Raw genomic sequence first — 19,805 nt, 5'->3', positions numbered from 1 at the left:
GCATGTATCAGAATTATGTTTTTTTCAAGGTTAATAATATCCTATTGTGTATATATAATGTATTCTGTTCATCTATTCATCTGTTAATGAGCATTTGGGTTATATCCCATCTTTTGGCTATTCTGGGTAGTACTGCTGTGAACATTGGTATGCAAATATCTCTTCCAGTCTCTGCTTTCATTTCTTTGTGTGTATACTGAGAAGTGGAATTGCTGGATCATATGGTAATTCTTTTGTTAGTTTTTTTATCTGCATAATCTCATAAAATCTCTTTTAGCATTAATATTTGGATTTCCCCCTCATATATCCAGCCCAATCACATTTTATAAGCATGACTTGAAACCTTATATTAAGAAGATTTTTAAGACCATATTCATTGTGATTTTTTTACTCTGATTTTATGTTGCATGACTTTTAATGTTTATAGCACATGTGAGTTCCATATTTTTATTTGCCAGTACCATGTCCCTGGTAGCTTGGACGGTAAAGCGTCTGCCTACAATGTGGGAGACCTTGGTTCAATCCCTGGGTCATGAAGATCCCCTGGAGAAGGAAATGGCAACCCACTCCAGTATTCATGCCTGGAAAATCCCACGGACCAAGGAGCCTGTTGGGCTTCAGTCCATGGGGTCACAAAGAGTCGAACACAACTGAGCGACTTCTCTTCACTTCACATCATGTCCGCACTTCCTTCCTTTCTTTCTCAGCTTAGATTCCATGAGCCCTTACCATCTGAGCCACCAGGGAAGCCCTCTCATTGTGATCAAGCCCTTGCAAACCTCCTAACCTTTTTGCCCTCTTCTCTCTACACTGTACTTGCCTTCAGAATTCCCAAACCTGTTTAAACCTAGCTCTCTACCAACTCTGTGTCTGCACCCAAGTAGCCGCACATGGATAAAGTAAAAGCACAAACCATGGGGACTTGCCTTATTTAAAATTCATAGTCACAAATCTCAAATTAAACTATCCCACCATCATAATTTTTTCTTCATTTTCTTTTCATTCTCCCTACTTTTTCCCTTTTATCTCAGCTTTCGATATTTCTTTACTACTTTCCATGGATGACTTCATTTTGCTATCAAAATAAGTACAATCAGCAGAGATTGAGCTCACCGTATTGTCCCATCACCAGATCTCACTTCTGTTCTGTATGCAGATATTTTGTTCTGCCTTCTCTCAAAATAGATGATCTGACACTGTTTTATCCAAAGCCAAATCTTCCACTTGTGCACTGATCCTGTCTGCTCTTATCTCCCCAAGAACTTTGCTTCGGTATTTATTCCTCATCTCACTCCCATGATAAATTTTTACCTAAGTTATTCTCAACATAAGTAAATATATTTTCTTGTCTTTAATATGAAAACCAAAAAAAAATCTATCTTTGAGTCTATCACCTTATTTCTCTAAGCCTTTATCTAGGAAAATTCATTTATAGAGTTGCCTATAAAGTCATTCAAGAATGAAACTTAAAGAGTAATATTGCAGATACCATGTAGGAACTACCTAGTTTCAGAAATAAAACACTGTCAACTCAATTGAATGCCCCTGTGAACACTCCCCAATGGACTTCCTTCCCTATTCACCAAATGTCACGTGTTCCTCTAACCTAGTTGCTGCTGCTGCTTGCTGCTGCTGCTAAGTCGCATCAGTCGTGTCTGACTGTGCAACCCCATAGACGGAAGCCCACCAGTCTACTCTGTCCCTGGGATTCTCCAGGCAAGAACACTGGAGTGGGTTGCCATTTCCTTCTCCAATGCATGAAAGTGAAAAGTGAAAGTGAAGTCGCTCAGTCGTGTCTGACTCTTAGCGACCCCATGGACTGTAGCCTACCAGGCTCCTCCGTCCATGGGATTTCCCAGGCAAGAATACTGGAGTGGGGTGCCATTGCCTTCTCCATCTAACCTAGTTAGGTATTATCTTTAGTCTGCTCCATTGTGATTGTCCTAGTGTGTGACTACACTGATTGCAGTAGTCAATTTTCTGTCTTTATAAAATTCAACTTTTTAGTATCCTTTGATAGTGTTAATCTCAGCTACTTTTTTGAAACTCTTGGTTCGAGAATGTTTCCTGTTCTGTCAGTTTATTCACTGTCAGTATTTCTCTTTCCCAGTGCTATTTCCTAGTCCTGAAATTAACCAATCTTTCTTTCATACCATTGAAATGTGGAATACTCTAGGACTTACTTCTCTAACCTTTTCTCTTCCTATCTTTACTTTCTCTATGGTTTATCTGATAGCTTAAATATCATCCATTGGCTGATAATCTTAATTATTCCTAATATTTAGGAATAATGAGTAGGAATAATTAGGAATTGCTGATAATAATTATTAGTAATTATGATAATAATAATTATCGGTAATTCCTAATTATTCCTACTCACTTCATGAATTCCAGACCTGCATATATAACCTAATAGTTACCTCCCCCTGAATGTCAAAACACAGAATTTTCTGTCTTCCCCTAATTCCAGCCTAAACCCACTCTTTCCTTCACTTTCATCCAGTATCCTTTATTGAGACAGATCTGTAATACTCATACTTCAGTTTCAGCCCATTGACAAAATTTATCTTATTTCTAACCACTTAATCACTACCACTATTCTACTACCCTAATCAAAACCACCGCTACTTCTCACTTTAGCTATTGTAGTAGCCTCTTAACTCATTTCCTGGCAGCCAGTCTCTCACCCTTTGTGTTTTGCCCTACAACATCCAGAATTACCAAAACCTTCCAGTATTTTTCTAACTTTAAAAATGAAATCTGGATTCTTTTATTATGGCTTTTAAGGCTCTGTACAAACAAAACCTGCTATTTCTCCAAACTCATTTCCTACAGCTTGTTGTTGTTCTTAAAATTAAATATGCATAAACTCTTAATGCTAAACACCATTTCTCCTGTTCCACTCCACCCCCTTTAGTTGATTCTCATGCAGGTCATCTTGGGACCACACCATTGAGAAACAGTGTTTTGGTAAATCTAGATAATGAGAGGACAGGAATGTATTTCCTTACCAAAGAAGTTTTTTTGAACTTCTTGCTTTTCTCTCCATGACAATGAAGTTTGAAGACTGTTCTGCAGGTGACACTACCCACCCCCCCATTCATTACCAGCAAATAGCATATTGCTCTATTCCATGGAAATACTATTTGTCTTTATATCTAATTTCTTTAAAAATCCAATAGTAAATTCTTAGTGTGCTTTAGATACCAGGCAAATAGGTGGTTAATTTGGAATTTTAGTCATGGGATTACAAAATTTGACTTAGACATTGTTACAGACGATGAGCCTCAGACAGGTAAGACTTTATTTAGAAAAGAAGTTGACCTTCAGATCAACCAAAATGTTTGTATGAGCAGTGAATTTTTAAAATATTTGTTAGCAAGTTGCATTTAAGATTATATTTGATATTTTTCATCCAGTGACTGTGAGTTTTGATTGCATATGGTTATTTTGGTTTAATCATAAGTCTCTTTCAACTTTGTAAATGAACTATCATCTTAGTTGCCATTTTTAAAAATACTGCTAACCCTACTCAGTTCTGTGGTCAAACAGTGGATGGGGATTGGTGATATTTTATTTAAATTTTCCAGGAAGTAAATTTGTTTTCTAATTTCAAATTAATAACTTCTGTATTTCATGATGAGTTCTAAAACATTTTATCATAATTCATTTTAACGATTGAAGGTTAGGGAGAATAAAATAAAATGAATCATAATGCATTGAGTAATATCTCTAACTCTTAACAGTTGCCTCTTCATTTTACCTCTGATTATTTTAGTAAATTTTAATTTTATACAGTACTCTCTTCTAAGTTGAAAGATATATTTGCCTTCTGTGGTATAAGCAAAAGGTCAAATACGTTTCCCTTATCTAACGTATATTGAATTATGGCCTATTCAGCTATTAGAATGGTTACTGACTTGGGTAAAATATTATGCTTTTCAGGATTTCAGGTTTATTTTATAACTAGAAAGTTATTTTATACGGACTCTGTAAAATATATTCAGCTGGCTGTGTCCTGCTTGTTCTTCTGTAGATCATGAACTAAGAATGGTTTTTATATTTTTGAAAGGTTTTTTAAAAGAATATGCAGCATGACTCTATTGGTCTGCAAAACCTAAAATATTTATCTTCTGGCTTTTCTATATTTTTAAAATATTATCAAAAGATTATAAACTCAAGAAGTGTGGTAAATTTATTTTACTTTAATAATTAGGATGCCTTAAATTATCTTATTGCACCTTAAGAATATAAGCAGTTAATGGAGTTATCAATTATGTTTTTATATGTGAAAAAGCAAATTTGTAAAGATGTCATTTCCTCTTACCAAATTTTGTTTCAGAAATAATTAGCATGTAAATTAGTACCTTTGGATTTGAATTATCTAAAAAGCATCTTAATTTATGCAAGTATTAAATGAAAGACCATCGTATTTCTTTTTCCTATTACTAACATTGCTGTATGTTTGTACCTTTCTTCCCTCCATGTAGATAGAAGCAGATTTGGGATATCCTGGAGGTAAAGCAAGAATTATTCATAAGGAATCTGATATCATTACTGCCTTTGCTGTTAACAAAGTAAGTACATCGACTTTTTTCTTTAATTAAGTATTCATAGTTGGAGAATGTCTCCTATTCTGTCAGTTTATTTACTAGTATTGTTTCCCTTTCTCAAAGCTATTTTTCTACTCCCTAAATTGCAATCTGAGTAAATTCTTTATTATATAAGATGATTATATTGCTTGATAATTTATTTGACTTTGGATATATAGCAGATAAAAATACTTTATTACTAAACAGAGGGAAGTCTCAAGTATTTATATATGCAGTTGTCTTGAGAATTATTGTATTTTATTTTTATTTTTTGGCCATGCAGCAGGGCATGTGGTATCTTAGTTCCCTGTTTAGGGATTGAATTCACACCCCCTGCAGTGGAAGGATGGCGTCTTAACCACTGGACCACCAGGGACATCCCCTGCCTTTACAGTTTATACAACACATCCAATTAATCCAAAGAAAATGTTTTCTGTCTTTCTTATATGAATATGTTGAATGTGATTCTTAGATCAAAATTAAGCTTAAATGTGACTCACAAAAAGTCTTCCTCTTTAACTTTTAGCTATAATAGCTGCCCAACTAGAGTGTTTGCTTTGTATCCCTTACCCTTCTACTCAGCATCCTCCATAGAGGTGTCTATAAGCTACTTACAGAAGAGGTAGCCTTAGGTACAGTGGTCCATGGTTGAAATTTGTCTTAGCACTTTCTCCTTCTTTCTTGCCTAACCGCCTTACTAAAAAATGTATAAAAACTTCTAGTTACTCATTTCCTTTTACTACCAATAACCTAAAGGAGATATATATCTAGATATGTGTGTGTATATATATCAGTTAAGTTCAGCCACTCAGTCATGTCTGACTCTTTGCGACCCCATGGATTCCAGCACTCCAGGCCTCCCTGTCCATCACCAAGTCCCAGAGTTTACTCAAACTCAGGTCCATTGAGTCAGTGATGCCATCTAATCATCTCATCCTCTGTTGTTCCCTTCTCCTCCTGCCTTTGAAATATATATATATATATATATATACACACACACACACTTTTTAATGTATTCATAACTTTAAAATATTTAGATCATATCCTATGGCATTACCCATTCAATAACCATTCACCAACTGGTTCTTCATTGTCCTATGCTTGTCTGTCTTGTCTTTGATTTCATCTAGATAGTGCCTTTGTCATTCTTTCCTCATCTTTTCCTAGGTTCCTTGTCTCATTTCCTCATAGACACTCCTGATTAATGACTAGTTCTGTTCATAGCAGGCAAGTTTGGAATTAGCCCTTAGCCAGGCAGTTCTCATGATGTGCTAATATATAATATGATATATACATGTGAAATACAAATTCAAAATTATCTATACACAACTAGTACCTTCCTTCTCCTGAAGAAAATAAGATTTTAATATTTTGTGTTATAAAACAAACTAGCTTTTTTCTCTTATTTGAATTTATATAACTAGTTGAACAGTCATCCTCATGATAATAGTACAGTCGTCTGTTGACTTTTTAAGAGTGTACTTGTTTAATTTTTATTTCTCCAGTTATTTTGTTAAATTTTTACATCTTTGCTAAATTTGTAGGTAAATAATATCTTTTGCTTTAAATTGCAGTAATTAAAAATGCTGATAACATTGAACTTTTCCTCATTTGTGTAGTTGTGGATTATCTGTCAAGCACTGTGAAGGATCTGAGATACTCCCCTGCATTCAATCTAACAAGTTAGCTTTTACAATTTAATGGATACTGTTAGAAGACACAAGGTTCCAGGACCAGAGACAAAGTATAGTTTATTACTAACAGCAAAAACAAAAGCTAGAACATTAGCATTTTTGCTCTGGTTCCCTAAGGTGCAATTCCTAGTGACAGCAAGAGGGCTAGATGATACCTAAACAAAGTGTGTTGCATTACAGGCGGAGAACAGTGAGTTCAGGGAACCCAAATCTTTTCTAATGGACAGTAAGCATATCTGCCTTTTGATCTGGAGGGATAGACTATAGCTATATAGGAGGCATCCTGATAATAATACTGTGAAACGAAGGCAGTCATTGACTAATTCACAAGACACACAGAAGTAGAGAGTCACATGGAGAATTACCTTCCAGCAGTGTAGTTAATTTCCTTTTTTCCACATATCTCTGGAGTCTCAGTTTTTTCAGTCTCAGTTTGTATTAGAATTTTGCATAATTGAAATATTAGTCCTGTTTTCTCTTTGCTATCAATAATCTTCCTTTTTTCCTTTAAAGATACACATTTTAAATTTGTAGATGTTGAAAGTTTTCTATCATTTAATCTGACCAACTTTTCACTGATGATTTTTTTCTGAAATACTTACTTCATCACCTTTTCTTGGTGAGTGAAGTGAGTGAAGTCGCTCAGTCATGTCTGACTCTTTGCGACCCCGTGGACTGTGGCTCACCAGGCTCCTCCGTCCGTGCGATTCTCTAGGCAAGAATACTGGAGTGGATTGCCATTTCCTTCTCCAGGGGATTTTCCCGACCCAGGGATCAAATTCAGGTCTCCCGCATTGCAGGCAGACGCTTCAACCTCTGAGCCACCAGGGAAGCCCTAAAAAACTGAAAGTCACTCAGTCGTGTCCGACTCTTTGCGATCCCATGGACTATACAGCCCACAGAATTGTCCAGGCCGAAATACTGGAGTGGGTAGCTTTTCCCTTCTCCAGGGGGTCTTCCCATCCAGGGACTGAACTCACGTCTCCCACACTGCAGGCGGATTCTTTACTAACTGAGACACGAGACCCCTTCCCAAATTCTGTTTGTCTTGCCTAAGATTGAAAGGCTTTAGGAGAAAGAAATACCATCTTATTTGAATAATTCACCGTTATTTCTTCAGTTTGAAGTTCTTATCTCCCTTACCTTTGTTTACCTTCCAGGGCTCTTATATTTTTCAATATCTCACTTCACATTTCTGAACTGTGCAAATTTTAGGGAGATAGTACCATTCTAGTAGACTAGAGAGAGAGTGCTACTGGCAGAAGAAATGAAGTGGCACTTGCATTTCCATTTGTAGCTGCCTTCTGTTGAGCACTGTGAAATTCTCAAAATATAAACTCATCTCCAAGTTCATCCTGATGGTTATCTCAAAGTTTAATTATTAAAATATTTATTTGTGAAAATAATATTTATTCTGTACCTAAAGTTATCATTTCTAGAGGCTGTTTTGTAGTCTCCATTTTCAAAAGTAGCCCATATATACACTATGCTTTCTTTATTTAAAAATTATTATATGATTTATTTTTCAGGCGAATAGAAACTGCATAGCAATTGCTTCGAGCCATGATGTTCAAGAACTAGATGTTTCTGGAATTCTGGCTACACAGATCTATACTTGGGTAGATGATGATGTAGAAGTGGAAACCAAAGGGTACCCTTTTACTTTGTTTTTAAATGGTGATATTGTAGTATGAATGATGATAGCCACAGAACTGTACCTTTCAAGTTATTTTTTTAAAGGAATATTCCTAGATTGTAAGCAAAATGGAAGTTGATATGCTAAAGAATAAAGAAGTGGGATGGCTTGAACTTTAAAAAAGTGGGTTGAGGGTTGGAAGGGAATAAGAGAAGGGATCTGAAATTGTTCATGCATGGAATTATTGGCTGTGAGTTAGGAGTTGAGCTGAAGAAAATTAATTTTAAAGAGAAATGCAAAGTCATATGTTACAGCTTTCAAGTATAACAAGAAATGAAGACCTGATGAGTTGATTTATTCTGGCTGACATTCCTTTGTAGATCAGAAGATTTCTTGGTTATACATGCTCGTGATGATTTAACAGCTGTGCAAGGTACAACCCCATATACACATAGCAATCCTGGTACTCCAATTAACATGCCATGGCTTGGTAGTACACAGACTGGCAGAGGAGCATCTGTGGTATGTAAAGTTAAAAATGTTTGTGTATAAATGTCTGCTTTTTCCCTCTAAATTAATAAGATAAAGGATGTAAATGTTTTTTAAAAATTTAATTTTTTTAGTAAGTCATACTTTTTGGAAATTCTGATTTTTTTATTTGAAGAATAATAGGTTTTCATTTGATAACAAAAATTATTTTAAATAAATGAAAATACAAAGAGATGTATTTTAAGTAATAATTATTTGAAACTTACTGTTCCAAATTAGGCCTCAGCAAACCACATGCTGTGGGTCAGATCCTGCCTACCACCTGTTTTTGTGTCAACATGCTAAGAATTTATATTTTTAAGCCATTAAAAAAAATCAAAATAAGTATGGTATTTTGTGATACATGAAAATTATATGAAATTTAGATTTTATTGTGTATAAATAAAGTTTTATTAGAACATGGCCACACATTTTTTTAGTATTTTGTTTATGGATGCTTTCACATTACAATGGTAAAATTGAGATTCTGAGACAGAGACTATATGCCCATAAAGCACCAAACATTTATTTATCTAATTCTTTTCAAAAAAGATTTGCCAAATCCTAGCCTAGATAATATTTTTAAATGGTTATCAACTAACAACTCTTAGTTGATGCTGAGACAAATATATTTTTCTTTTCATGAAAAAATAAAAATGATAAAAATAAAATAAAAATAAAAATTTTTTTTAAATTTAAGCAAAATATAATATGCAGATGAACTGAAAAAGTATGATGATGTAGAAGTGGAAACCAAAGGGTACCCTTTTACTTTGTTTTTAAATGGTGATATTGTAGTATGAATGATGATATCCACAGAACTGTACTCTGATTACCTAGGATATAATCCATAGCTGTATCTACATGAGTATAGAAATCGATACGCAGAACCAAGGAAACCCAGCACCAGCAATTTTTCAATGACTTGCTAGGTGGTAGGTGTTTTTTTCCCCCCTCAGTTTCTTAAGTCCTGTAGAATTCTGTCTTTGCACCTCCTGCCAATTTTTTGACTAATTAGTGAAGATAATTCTTTAAATAAAGCTTGATTATCTTTAATAATACCTGATAATATTTTATACTTAATGCAGTTCCTTTACCAATCATATAACCTTATTATTGTTTGAGATATCTGTTGTAGCTGTTACATTACTCCACTTAACCATTCTTTAGATGAAGCTTGAGATCGAGAAAGGTCAAAGAATTTAACTCAGGTCACTGTCTCCAATTTGTAGTAGAGCTTCTGTTAAAGCCCTCCATTCCTCTTCACTCATTGATTTCATGGAGGACTGTTTTAAGTATTGAATTGAAGAATATGAAAAACAGTCTAGTGATTATTCAAAAGAAAAGACTAAGTCATTAATAGCTAATTTTTCCCATTAGACAGATACATTAAAATTCACTTGTAAAACTTAACAATGTTATCTTTTAAAGGAGAACTTGGAATATACAAAACATATTAAAAGAAATAATAAGCATTTTTTCCAGCTCTATTTTCAGAGAATATAATACAATTCTTCCTGAAACAGTTTTCTTTCTGGTCTCTGCTTCTACAACTGCTCCCTCTGTCTGTTACACAGCAGGCAGAGTTTCTCTTTTCTAAAACATCACTCAGGTTATCACTCCCATGCCTAAAACTAAGATTTCCCAGTACTGCTTTAAAACAAGTCCTTCACATGGCTTCTAAGGCCCTGTGTGACTTAAACTCAGCCAGCCTCTGCAGTAGCATCTCCCTTTTTTCCCCACTGGATTCTCTTTGCTCTCTAGTTGCAGTGATCTTCTTTCTACCGCTTGAACACATCAGACTTAGAGCCTCTGCCTTGGTTTCTACTCAGAATACTTGCTGTTTACCATTCAGATCTCAACTCAGATTCCCAGAGATTTCTCTTGTTTCCCTAGCAAAGGTATCTGCTCCTGCCTCCTCTACTCCCAGTTATTCTGTTTTCTCATTTGATAGTCATATTACCCCATTTTATCATCTCTATAGCTTTTATCAGTTTATAAATTATCTATTATTATTTGGTTGTATTTTTTTATACCCTTCTGAATGTAAGCCCTTTGAGAGTTTATTATGTGTCTACTTTATACACACTGGTGATCTCTAAGTAGAATGTGCTTAACATTTAGTCGATGCTCATAAAATATTTGCTTATTCTCCAGAGCATTTTTATGTGGAAATTTACCTTTGTCATTCCTCTTAGGACTGAATTTTCTTCCTATTTAAATGTTAGAACATCTTTTTAGTTGGTGTCATTGTGGTTTGTAAACATAAGTATTGGGATTACCCCACTCCAGCCTCAGGAAAAAGACACCAGTATAATAAGGTGGTTCCTTTTATATAGATCTACTAAAATAATCAGTGATTTCTTTTCCCTTGTACTAGTCTGCATATGCTTTCAGAAACTTAACTCTTTGTATTTTTTATTCATGATTTTCCTTTCTTTGATACTCTTATTAGGAAAAAAAGTAGTTAAAAGAAAAATCAAGAATCCTCAGGCTGTTTTTTTTAATTGAGACTAGAGGTTTAAAAATGATGTTTACTGAACAGAAATAACATTCACCAGGCTTTCAGTTTTTGTGGGTAGGGAATTTGATCAGATATTTTCTAGTCCTATTATTTTATTAAATTATGCATACTAATGAAAAGGAATACTAGTTAGGACCAATTTCTGCTCTTTTAGAGTATAGCTGTATCAAACATGTCTTTTAGTGTTTCTGTTCCTCCCTGATTCTGCTGACCTAGTTCCGTCCTTCCCTATTACATCCCCACTTTACTTATGGCTTTGGCGTAATTAAACAATTTAAAATCCAAAAGAACAATAACAACAAAAAAATGTGCATGAGACTGGTGATACACACTTAGGATAATCTATAACTTTAGTTATAGTCTATAAGTAGGATATATCCTGTAAATTAAAATTATTCCTTTAGTTTCAAGTACTTAGTTTACTCTTGTTTGACAGGCTACTTAAACCATTCAAAGCATAATTTTAAAATGGATAAATAAATAGTTCCAAACTATCAGTTAAAAATTTATACAGTTTTCTGTTTACCTCTTTTTTTTTTTTCACATGCTTCTGCCTGTCTTTTTAACCTTATCCTATTCAGGATTATTCCAATAAATTTAATGGGATCAGAAAAGAATTGGCAAGAAAGGAGGTAAGACTAAATTCTTGAGGTGAATTTGTTCTTAGATCCTAGGCAATGATGCAGAAAATGTATGTACACTTAAAATGTTAGCTGAGCTGTTAAAAATTTTATTTCTGTTATCATATTTAGTATTTTTAGCACCCATTATGATAGTTATGGAATCACACAAAAATAAATGTTACTTGAATTTCCTGTCACAATATAAAATTTTAATGCTACTTTTTATTAAAAGTGTAAATGAATGATTTTTCTTTGTTAACAGATGATTAAGAAAGCCATTAATAATGTCAGAAGAATGACTTCTCATCCAACTCTTCCTTACTGTAAGTTGATAATAAGCCATTATTGTAAAGAATTTAAAGGAAAATTCTAGTATCAATCAAAAGTAGTCAACTTTTATTTTGTTGTTGTTGAGAATGTTTGCTAGCAAGTAAAATCACCTCAAAATTGAGTAAAAATAGAGAAAGTAATTTTCCTGAATTAATAAAGACTAACCTAATGTGTAAATTTTTAGCATTTTGCTGCATATTTCTTAGCACATTTTATTTTTGAGCATTTCTATACTCTTCATAGTGTTAAATTATAGCTGACAATTACTGTTTTAATAATTGGATCACTCTCATCTTTTATTATATAGACCAGAACCATATTTTGATCATTTAGAGGCTCATCATAATCAGTTTTTTTTTTTTTTAATATATGTCAGTTTATCTTTTATCAGACACACTAATAGTAAGTATAGTGGTTATACAGTCTAAGGCAGGATATATTTATTTTCAGTTAATCTTCCTAGGAATCTCAAAAGTTTTTCTTCCTTTAACAAAGAACTTAATTAATGGGGAATTATTGGAAGTATTGAAGCAGAAATAATAATAGAGACAACTTTAAAATTAACTGTTGGGTTGGAATCAGTATTCATATTGGCATGTGAGTATTTCAAGTTTTTTTTAATAAGATTTTTAAGTTGTGCCCTTCATCAAGTTGTCCTACCACACAGTAACAAAAATAGTAAAAATAGTGCATGTTAATTAAAAGATACTCATGTCCCTCCAATTTAATAACCTATAAAAAATTATACCACCTTTTTTATGAGAAATATTCTGATAAAATAGAAGTGACAAAACCAAAGTTCTTTTTACTTAATGATCACAAGTGCTGTAAGCATGTGTTATCAAAGTTGTATACCAATGTCTAATAAAAGTGTTCAAGAGAGCCATGTACTTAAGATGAATAGGTAGCTTCTATTACTTACGCTAGAGATATAAAATAATACTGAAAACTTTAGTCGATTTTTCACTATGTTGAATTTATTCAATACTAGAAGTATATGTTTTCTATCCACAAGTCTAATGTAAAACGTGAACTAAAAACAATCATGAGATGGTTTAGAGAGAAAGGAGTCAAAGGTGTTTTATATATAAAGTGTAGATAATATGAATCCCACAGCAAGAAAATTTGGCATTGCTTAAAACCTATCCTTACTCTTTGCAGTAGGGTTTAGAAGTTTCCTGAAATATTGAAGGGATTTCATTATTTCTCAGCCCTAAAGCATGTGTGATGACAATTGACTAGTTTATAAATATGCTCTGCCTCAAGCCCATAGATTTAAATAAAATAATTCCTGGATTCAAAGAAAATTAATGGGCTTATTTTCGTAGTTCTTAGGTAATATCATGTAACTTCTGTCTTGGGATAAGTACTTTCTCCATTCAGAGAACTACTGTAGCTGACAGTAAGAGAGTTGAAAAATTAAATGCTAATTAGTCACTGAAATTTTTTTACAGTATATTGTTTCATAGCATGAATAAGTCTAACAGATAGTAATTTAGTTTAAGTGTGGGCTCCTTTCATGAACTGCAGTTTAAAAATGAGTTATTTATTTATTTTTAAAAATGTTTTGTATTTTTTTTTTTTGTCATGCTGTGTCTTTGTTGCTGCTTGAGCTTTTTCCATTGGAGTGTATGGCTTCTAATTGCAGTGGTTTCTCTTGTTGTGGAGCACAGGCTCTAGGGAGCATGGACTTCAGTGGTTTTGATGCATGGGCTCAGTAGTTGTGGCTCCCCAGCTCTAGAGCAGAGGCTCGGTAGTTGTGGTGCACGGGCTAAGGTACTCTGTGGCGTGTGGGGTCTTCCCGAACCAGGGATTGAACTCGTGTCTCCTGCATTAGCAGGTGAATTCTTTGCCATTGAACCACCAGGGAAGCCCTGAAATAGGTTTTTAAAAAAATTTGACTGAATTGCTGATACTTCAAAACAGTTCCTTTCTTCCTTGGAACAGATTTTTAAAAGATCTTAGTCATTATAAACCAATACTTTTGGACTTAAGGAAAATTTTATAGAAGTTAATCTGATGAGTTGAAATAGAAAGGTAAATCTTAAAAAGAAAGTTCCATTAAAAAAAAATAATGATTTTGTTAAAATTTTTAAGCTTGCATTTAACTCTTTCCACACCTATATAGCATAACACTCTCCGGTTACTAATGAGGGATATTTACTCAGACAACTTGTTTATAGGAACCTTTTGGTTTTTTTTTAACTTTATAAAGTTTTAAGAGAGTATTTCATTTTCATGTAAGCTACTAATAGGGATTTTTCCAAATAAATGAAAACCATGAATAATAGAAAAATTTGAATGATTTTTGTTAATGCATCTAGTCCAATTTATGTTTGTGATTAAGCTAGACAAAACTATAGAGGGGAGGGGAATACAGTTTACATCCCTTGTTGTTGTTCAATCACTAAGTCATGTCCGACTCTGCAGTCACATGAACTGCAGCACACCAGGTTTCCCTGTCCTTCACTGTTTCCTAGAGTTTGTTCAAACTCGTGTCCATCGAGTCAGTGATGCCACCCAACTGACTTATCCTGTCGCCCCCACCCCCTTCTCCTGCCTTCATTCTTTCCCAGCATCAAGGTCTTTTCCAGTGAGTCAGCTCTTCACATCAGGTGGCCCTACTACTAACATTGCTAGTCACAAGAAATTGTACCCACTCTTGCATCCCAGCCCAGTGTTAAAACATAACCAAAACAGTTGAAGTTCCTTTATTTTAAGTACTTGGAAAGGAAGGAAGGAAAGTTAATTCATATATGACTAGAAATGTGCTAGATGCTTTACGTACATTAATATAATTTTTCACTACCTCTGTGCCGTATTCTTAATGTCAGTTTAGCCCTGTATGTTAGGTATATTTCTGAATGATTTATATAAATTATTTCATTTACTTCTCAGAACTGTACAGTGACTTATTACTTCTTATTACTTATTACTTCTTTGCTTTATCATTTACTAATTGTATGTTACTAGGAATCTTACATAATCCCCTTGCTCTATTTTCTTCTTGTAAAAGGTATATGAAAGTGAAAGTGTTAGTCGCTCAGTTGAGTCCGACTCTTTGTGACCCCATGGACTGTAGCCCTCCACGCTCCTCATTAATGATATATTATATATCATTATAGTAGTGACTTATATACCTTTTTGGCTTCCCTGGTGGCGCAGATGGTAAAGAATCTGCCTGTAATGCAGGAGACCCAGGTTCAATTCCTGGATCAGAAAGTTCCCCTGGTGAAGGAAATGGCAACCCACTCCAGTATTCTCACCTGGAGAATCCCCAGGGACAGAGGAGCGTGGAGGGCTACAGTCCATGGGGTCACAAAGAGTCGGACTCAACTGAGCGACTAACACTTTCACTTTCATATACCTTTTACAAGAAGAAAATAGAGCAAGGGGATTATGTAAGATTCCTAGTAACATACAATTAGTAAATGATAAAGCAAAGAAGTAATAATATTTAGTTTATTCATATTCCTTAGTGAAATGGATACTGTATTTGAGTATTAGATCAATCATAATAAAATTATTAGAAATGATTGATTTTTTAACATGACTTTCAAGACCTCCAATCGTTTTGTCAGAGAAAAATGCAGATATTTAAACATTATTAGTATGACTGATAAGAATTGACTGTTAGTAATCCCAAGATCATCTTTTTAATACAGTTAATTTGAAATATTGTGTTTGTCTCAGGTTTACAACAGTGATTCAGTACTTTTATACATTGCAAAATGATCACCATGATAAGTCCAGTTACCATCTGTCACCATACAAAGTTAAATAATCCTAAGACTCTAACTCTTTATCATAAACATTATCTATTAAAGGTTATTAAAACATAATTGAGATAATTTCAAAAGAAAATAAAGTTTATAGAGATCTGATTCAATTGCTTCTGTTTTGTGTGAGGATATGTTCTCAGATGAAAGCCTTATGCAATTATCTGTTTTTAAGATTGAGAGTATTCAAGTGAAGTTTCATACAAAAGTGAATTCATCTAAATTGACTATGACTCATTTCTTAGGTATTTCTTCCATATTTTCACATTGGATCAAAAAATAAATTTGCCAAAGATTCTTGAAATAAATTTGTAGGTTTTTTTCCCTCTTATAATGCAGATCTGACAGGAGCTCAAGATGGAAGTGTCAGAATGTTCGAATGGGGCCATTCTCAACAAATAACCTGTTTCCGCTCTGGTGGCAATTCAAGAGTTACAAGAATGAGATTTAACTATCAAGGAAATAAGGTAATATTTAAAAGTGTAAATAGGGGTAATGGTTTGATTTTGTTAAAGGTTTATGAATATTTCTTACTTGGGCTTCTGAAAAACAGTTCACTGATCTACTGGTGAAGTATTAATCCATCTATATGAATTCTTTTCAAAGAAATTCCTTTCAAAATTTAAATTCACTTGGTTCTTGCTGTAAAGACATTATATACATGTCCATCAAAATTCTTTTATGTGATGCTTAAGGACCAAATGATTATAGGACCATCTTCTAAATACTTCTGCTTTCTTTATCCTCTGGAACCTACTCAAAATATGGTCAGGTACCAAGTAGTAGGCAACATCTGAGAGCCTGTTAGAAATGCAGATTATTGACTCCAGAGCTATCATATCACTATCTGTTTTTTAGCCAGATGCTCCTGTGATTCGTACAAAACATTAAAGTTTGAGGAACACCTGCTCTAGAACAGGATGTTGGCAAACTATGGCCTAGACCACCTATTTTGTAAATAAAGTTATATTTGAACACAGCTAACCAGTTCATTATTTGTTTTCCATGATTATTTTCTCAGTTCAGCAACAGAGTTCAGGGGAACAAAGACTTTATACCTGGCAAGCCATATTTATTCTATGGGCCTTTTAATAAAATTTGCCAGCCTGGCTCTTACTGTCTTCACTTCCTGTAATCTTCCTTCCTAAAACTGTCTCTCTCTGCCCCTCCTGTCTTACTAGCACTTCAAACAGCTACTAAAGAGGAAATCAGCCTTCTTTTTGTCTTTATGAGCATGCTGCACTAAAAACATTCACATGGGCCCTTGCTGATAGTACATCTTGCCTTTCATTTTCTGTCAGCCTCCAAACCTTCCACCATCCTTACATGTTACTTGTATCATGGTGTGCTACAACCTTTTTGCCAACAACATTTATTAGATGGCTCTTAGCATTTCACTAAAGTCAACAATTTTTTCATGTATTTATGAAACAGAATTGAGAGCATATAATTTCTTAATAGTAATTAGCAACATTCTTTGCTCCTTAATGGGAAATTAAAGGAGTTTAATCAAGAAACCTTTTAATCTAAAAACATGAGCATATAAGAATATCATTTATATACTCATGTTTTTCCATTGTGTCAATGTTATATTGTTATTAACTAATCTCTCTAATGCATCCTTCATATTGCCAACAAAGTTATGTAACAAATAGCATAGGGAGTTCCCTAGCTGTCCAGTGGTTAGGACTCTGTGCTTAAACTGCTAGGGCCCGAGTTCGATCCCTGGTCGGGGAACTAAGATCCCACAAGCCTCGCAACATGGCCAAAAAAGATAAAAAAGGAAAAAAAAACAACATTATATATATACACTGTAGATGAAATCATGTTGTCCTTTTCAAGAACCCACAGTCTCCTCGTTATATCTAAAAGTCCATACTCTGAAGTGTGGCATTCAAGTCCTTCTACACTCAGAGGTACTTTATTTTATTTTATTTTATTTATTTTTTTTGGCATGATATATTTATTTATTATTTATTTTTTTATTTACTTTATTTTACTTTACAATACTGTATTGGTTTTGCCATACATTGACATGAATCCACCCTGGTGTACATGTGTTCCCAAACATGAACCCCCCTCCCACCTCCCTCCCCATACCATCTCTCTGGGTCATCCCCGTGCACCAGCCCCAAGCATGCTGTATCCTGCATCGGACATAGACTGGTGATTCGATTCTTACATGATAGTATACATGTTTCAATGCCATTCTCCCAAATCATCCCACCCTCTCCCTCTCCCTCTGAGTCCAAAAGTCCGCTATACACATCTGTGTCTTTTTTGCTGTCTTGCATACAGGGTCATCATTGCCATCTTTTAAATTCCATATATATGTGTTAGTATACTGTATTGGTGTTTTTCTTTCTGGCTTACTTCACTCTGTATAATCGGCTCCAGTTTCATCCATCTCATCAGAACTGATTCAAATGTATTCTTTTTAACAGCTGAGTAATACTCCACTGTGTATATGTACCACAGCTTTCTTATCCATTCATCTGCTGATGGACATCTAGGTTGTTTCCATGTCCTGGCTATTATAAACAGTGCTGCGATGAACATTGGGGTACATGTGTCTCTTTCAATTCTGGTTTCCTCGGTGTGTATGCCCAGCAGTAGGATTGCTGGGTCATAAGGCAGTTCGATTTGCAATTTTTTAAGGAATCTCCACACTGTTTTCCATAGTGGCTGTACTAGTTTGCATTCCCACCAACAGTGTAGGAGGGTTCCCTTTTCTCCACACCCTCTCCAGCATTTATTGCTTGCAGATTTTTGGATCGCAGACATTCTGACTGGTGTGAAGTGGTACCTCATTGTGGTTTTGATTTGCATTTCTCTAATAATGAGTGATGTTGAGCATCTTTTCATGTGTTTGTTAGCCATCCGTACGTCTTCTTTGGAGAAATGTCTATTTAGTTCTTTGGCCCATTTTTTGATTGGGTCGTTTGTTTTTCTGGAATTGAGCTTCATGAGTTGCTTGTATATTTTTGAGATTAGTTGTTTGTCAGTTGCTTCATTTGCTATTATTTTCTCCCATTCCGAAGGCTGTCTTTTCACCTTGCGTATATTTTCCTTTGTTGTGCAGAAGCTTTTAATTTTAATTAGATCCCATTTGTTTATTTTTGTTTTTATTTCCAGAATTCTGGGAGGTGGATCATAGAGGATCCTGCTGTGATTTATGTTGGAGAGTGTTTTGCCTATGTTCTCCTCTAGGAGTTTTATAGTTTCTGGTCTTACATTTAGATCTTTAATCCATTTTGAGTTTATTTTTGTGTGCGGTGTAGAAAGTAATCTAGTTTCATTCTTTTACAAGTGGTTGACCAGTTTTCCCAGCACCACTTGTTAAAGAGATTGTCTTTACTCCATTGTATATTCTTGCCTCCTTTCTCAAAGATAAGGTGTCCATATGTGTGTGGATTTATCTTTGGGCTTTCTGTTTTGTTCCATTCATCTATATTTCTGTCTTTGTGCCAGTACCATACTGTCTTGATGACTGTGGCTTTGTAGTAGAGCTTGAAGTCAGGCAAGTTGATTCCTCCAGTTCCATTCTTCTTTCTCAAGATTGCTTTGGCTATTCGAGGTTTTTTGTATTTCCATACAAATCTTGAAATTATTTGTTCTAGTTCTGTGAAAAATATCACTGGTAGCTTGATAGGGATTGCATTGAATTTGTAAATTGCTTTGGATAGTATACTCATTTTCACTATATTGATTCTTCTGATCCATGAACATGGTATATTTCTCCATCTATTAGTGTCCTCTTTGATTTCTTTCATCAGTGTTTTATAATTTTCTATATATAGGTCTTTAGTTTCTTTAGGTAGATATATTCCTAAGTATTTTATTCTTTTTGTTGCAATGGTGAATGGAATTGTTTCCGTAATTTCTTTTTCTACTTTCTCATTATTAGTGTATAGGAATGCAAGGGATTTTTGTGTGTTGATTTTATATCCTGCAACTTTACTATATTCATTGATTAGCTCTAGTAATTTTCTGGTGGAGTCTTTAGGGTTTTCTATGTAGAGGATCATTTCATCTGCAAACAGTGAGAGTTTTACTTCTTCTTTTCCAATTTGGATTCCTTTTATTTCTTTTTCTTCTC

The 19,805-nt window shown here is 34.3% G+C and overlaps 1 protein-coding gene across 5 annotated transcripts in view; it reads left to right on the top strand.

Moving 5' to 3' along the window:
• The window catches only part of DMXL1 (Dmx like 1), a 132,029-nt gene that overhangs the window by 92,886 nt on the left and 19,338 nt on the right, over nt 1–19,805 (top strand). For all 5 annotated transcript variants that reach the window (XM_068980121.1, XM_068980122.1, XM_068980120.1 and 2 more), the window contains 5 exons: nt 4,491–4,577; nt 7,816–7,937; nt 8,303–8,444; nt 11,860–11,920; nt 16,046–16,173. In XM_068980121.1, the coding sequence (XP_068836222.1) occupies nt 4,491–4,577; nt 7,816–7,937; nt 8,303–8,444; nt 11,860–11,920; nt 16,046–16,173 (540 nt within the window). The remainder of the gene's footprint in view (nt 1–4,490; nt 4,578–7,815; nt 7,938–8,302; nt 8,445–11,859; nt 11,921–16,045; nt 16,174–19,805) is intronic.

Source organism: Capricornis sumatraensis, chromosome 9 (genome assembly GCF_032405125.1).
Source record: "Capricornis sumatraensis isolate serow.1 chromosome 9, serow.2, whole genome shotgun sequence".
In the NCBI taxonomy this organism is placed as follows: Eukaryota; Metazoa; Chordata; class Mammalia; order Artiodactyla; family Bovidae; genus Capricornis; species Capricornis sumatraensis.
Note: the sequence above shows the minus strand (reverse complement) of the source record. Positions and strands in the feature narration are given on the sequence as shown.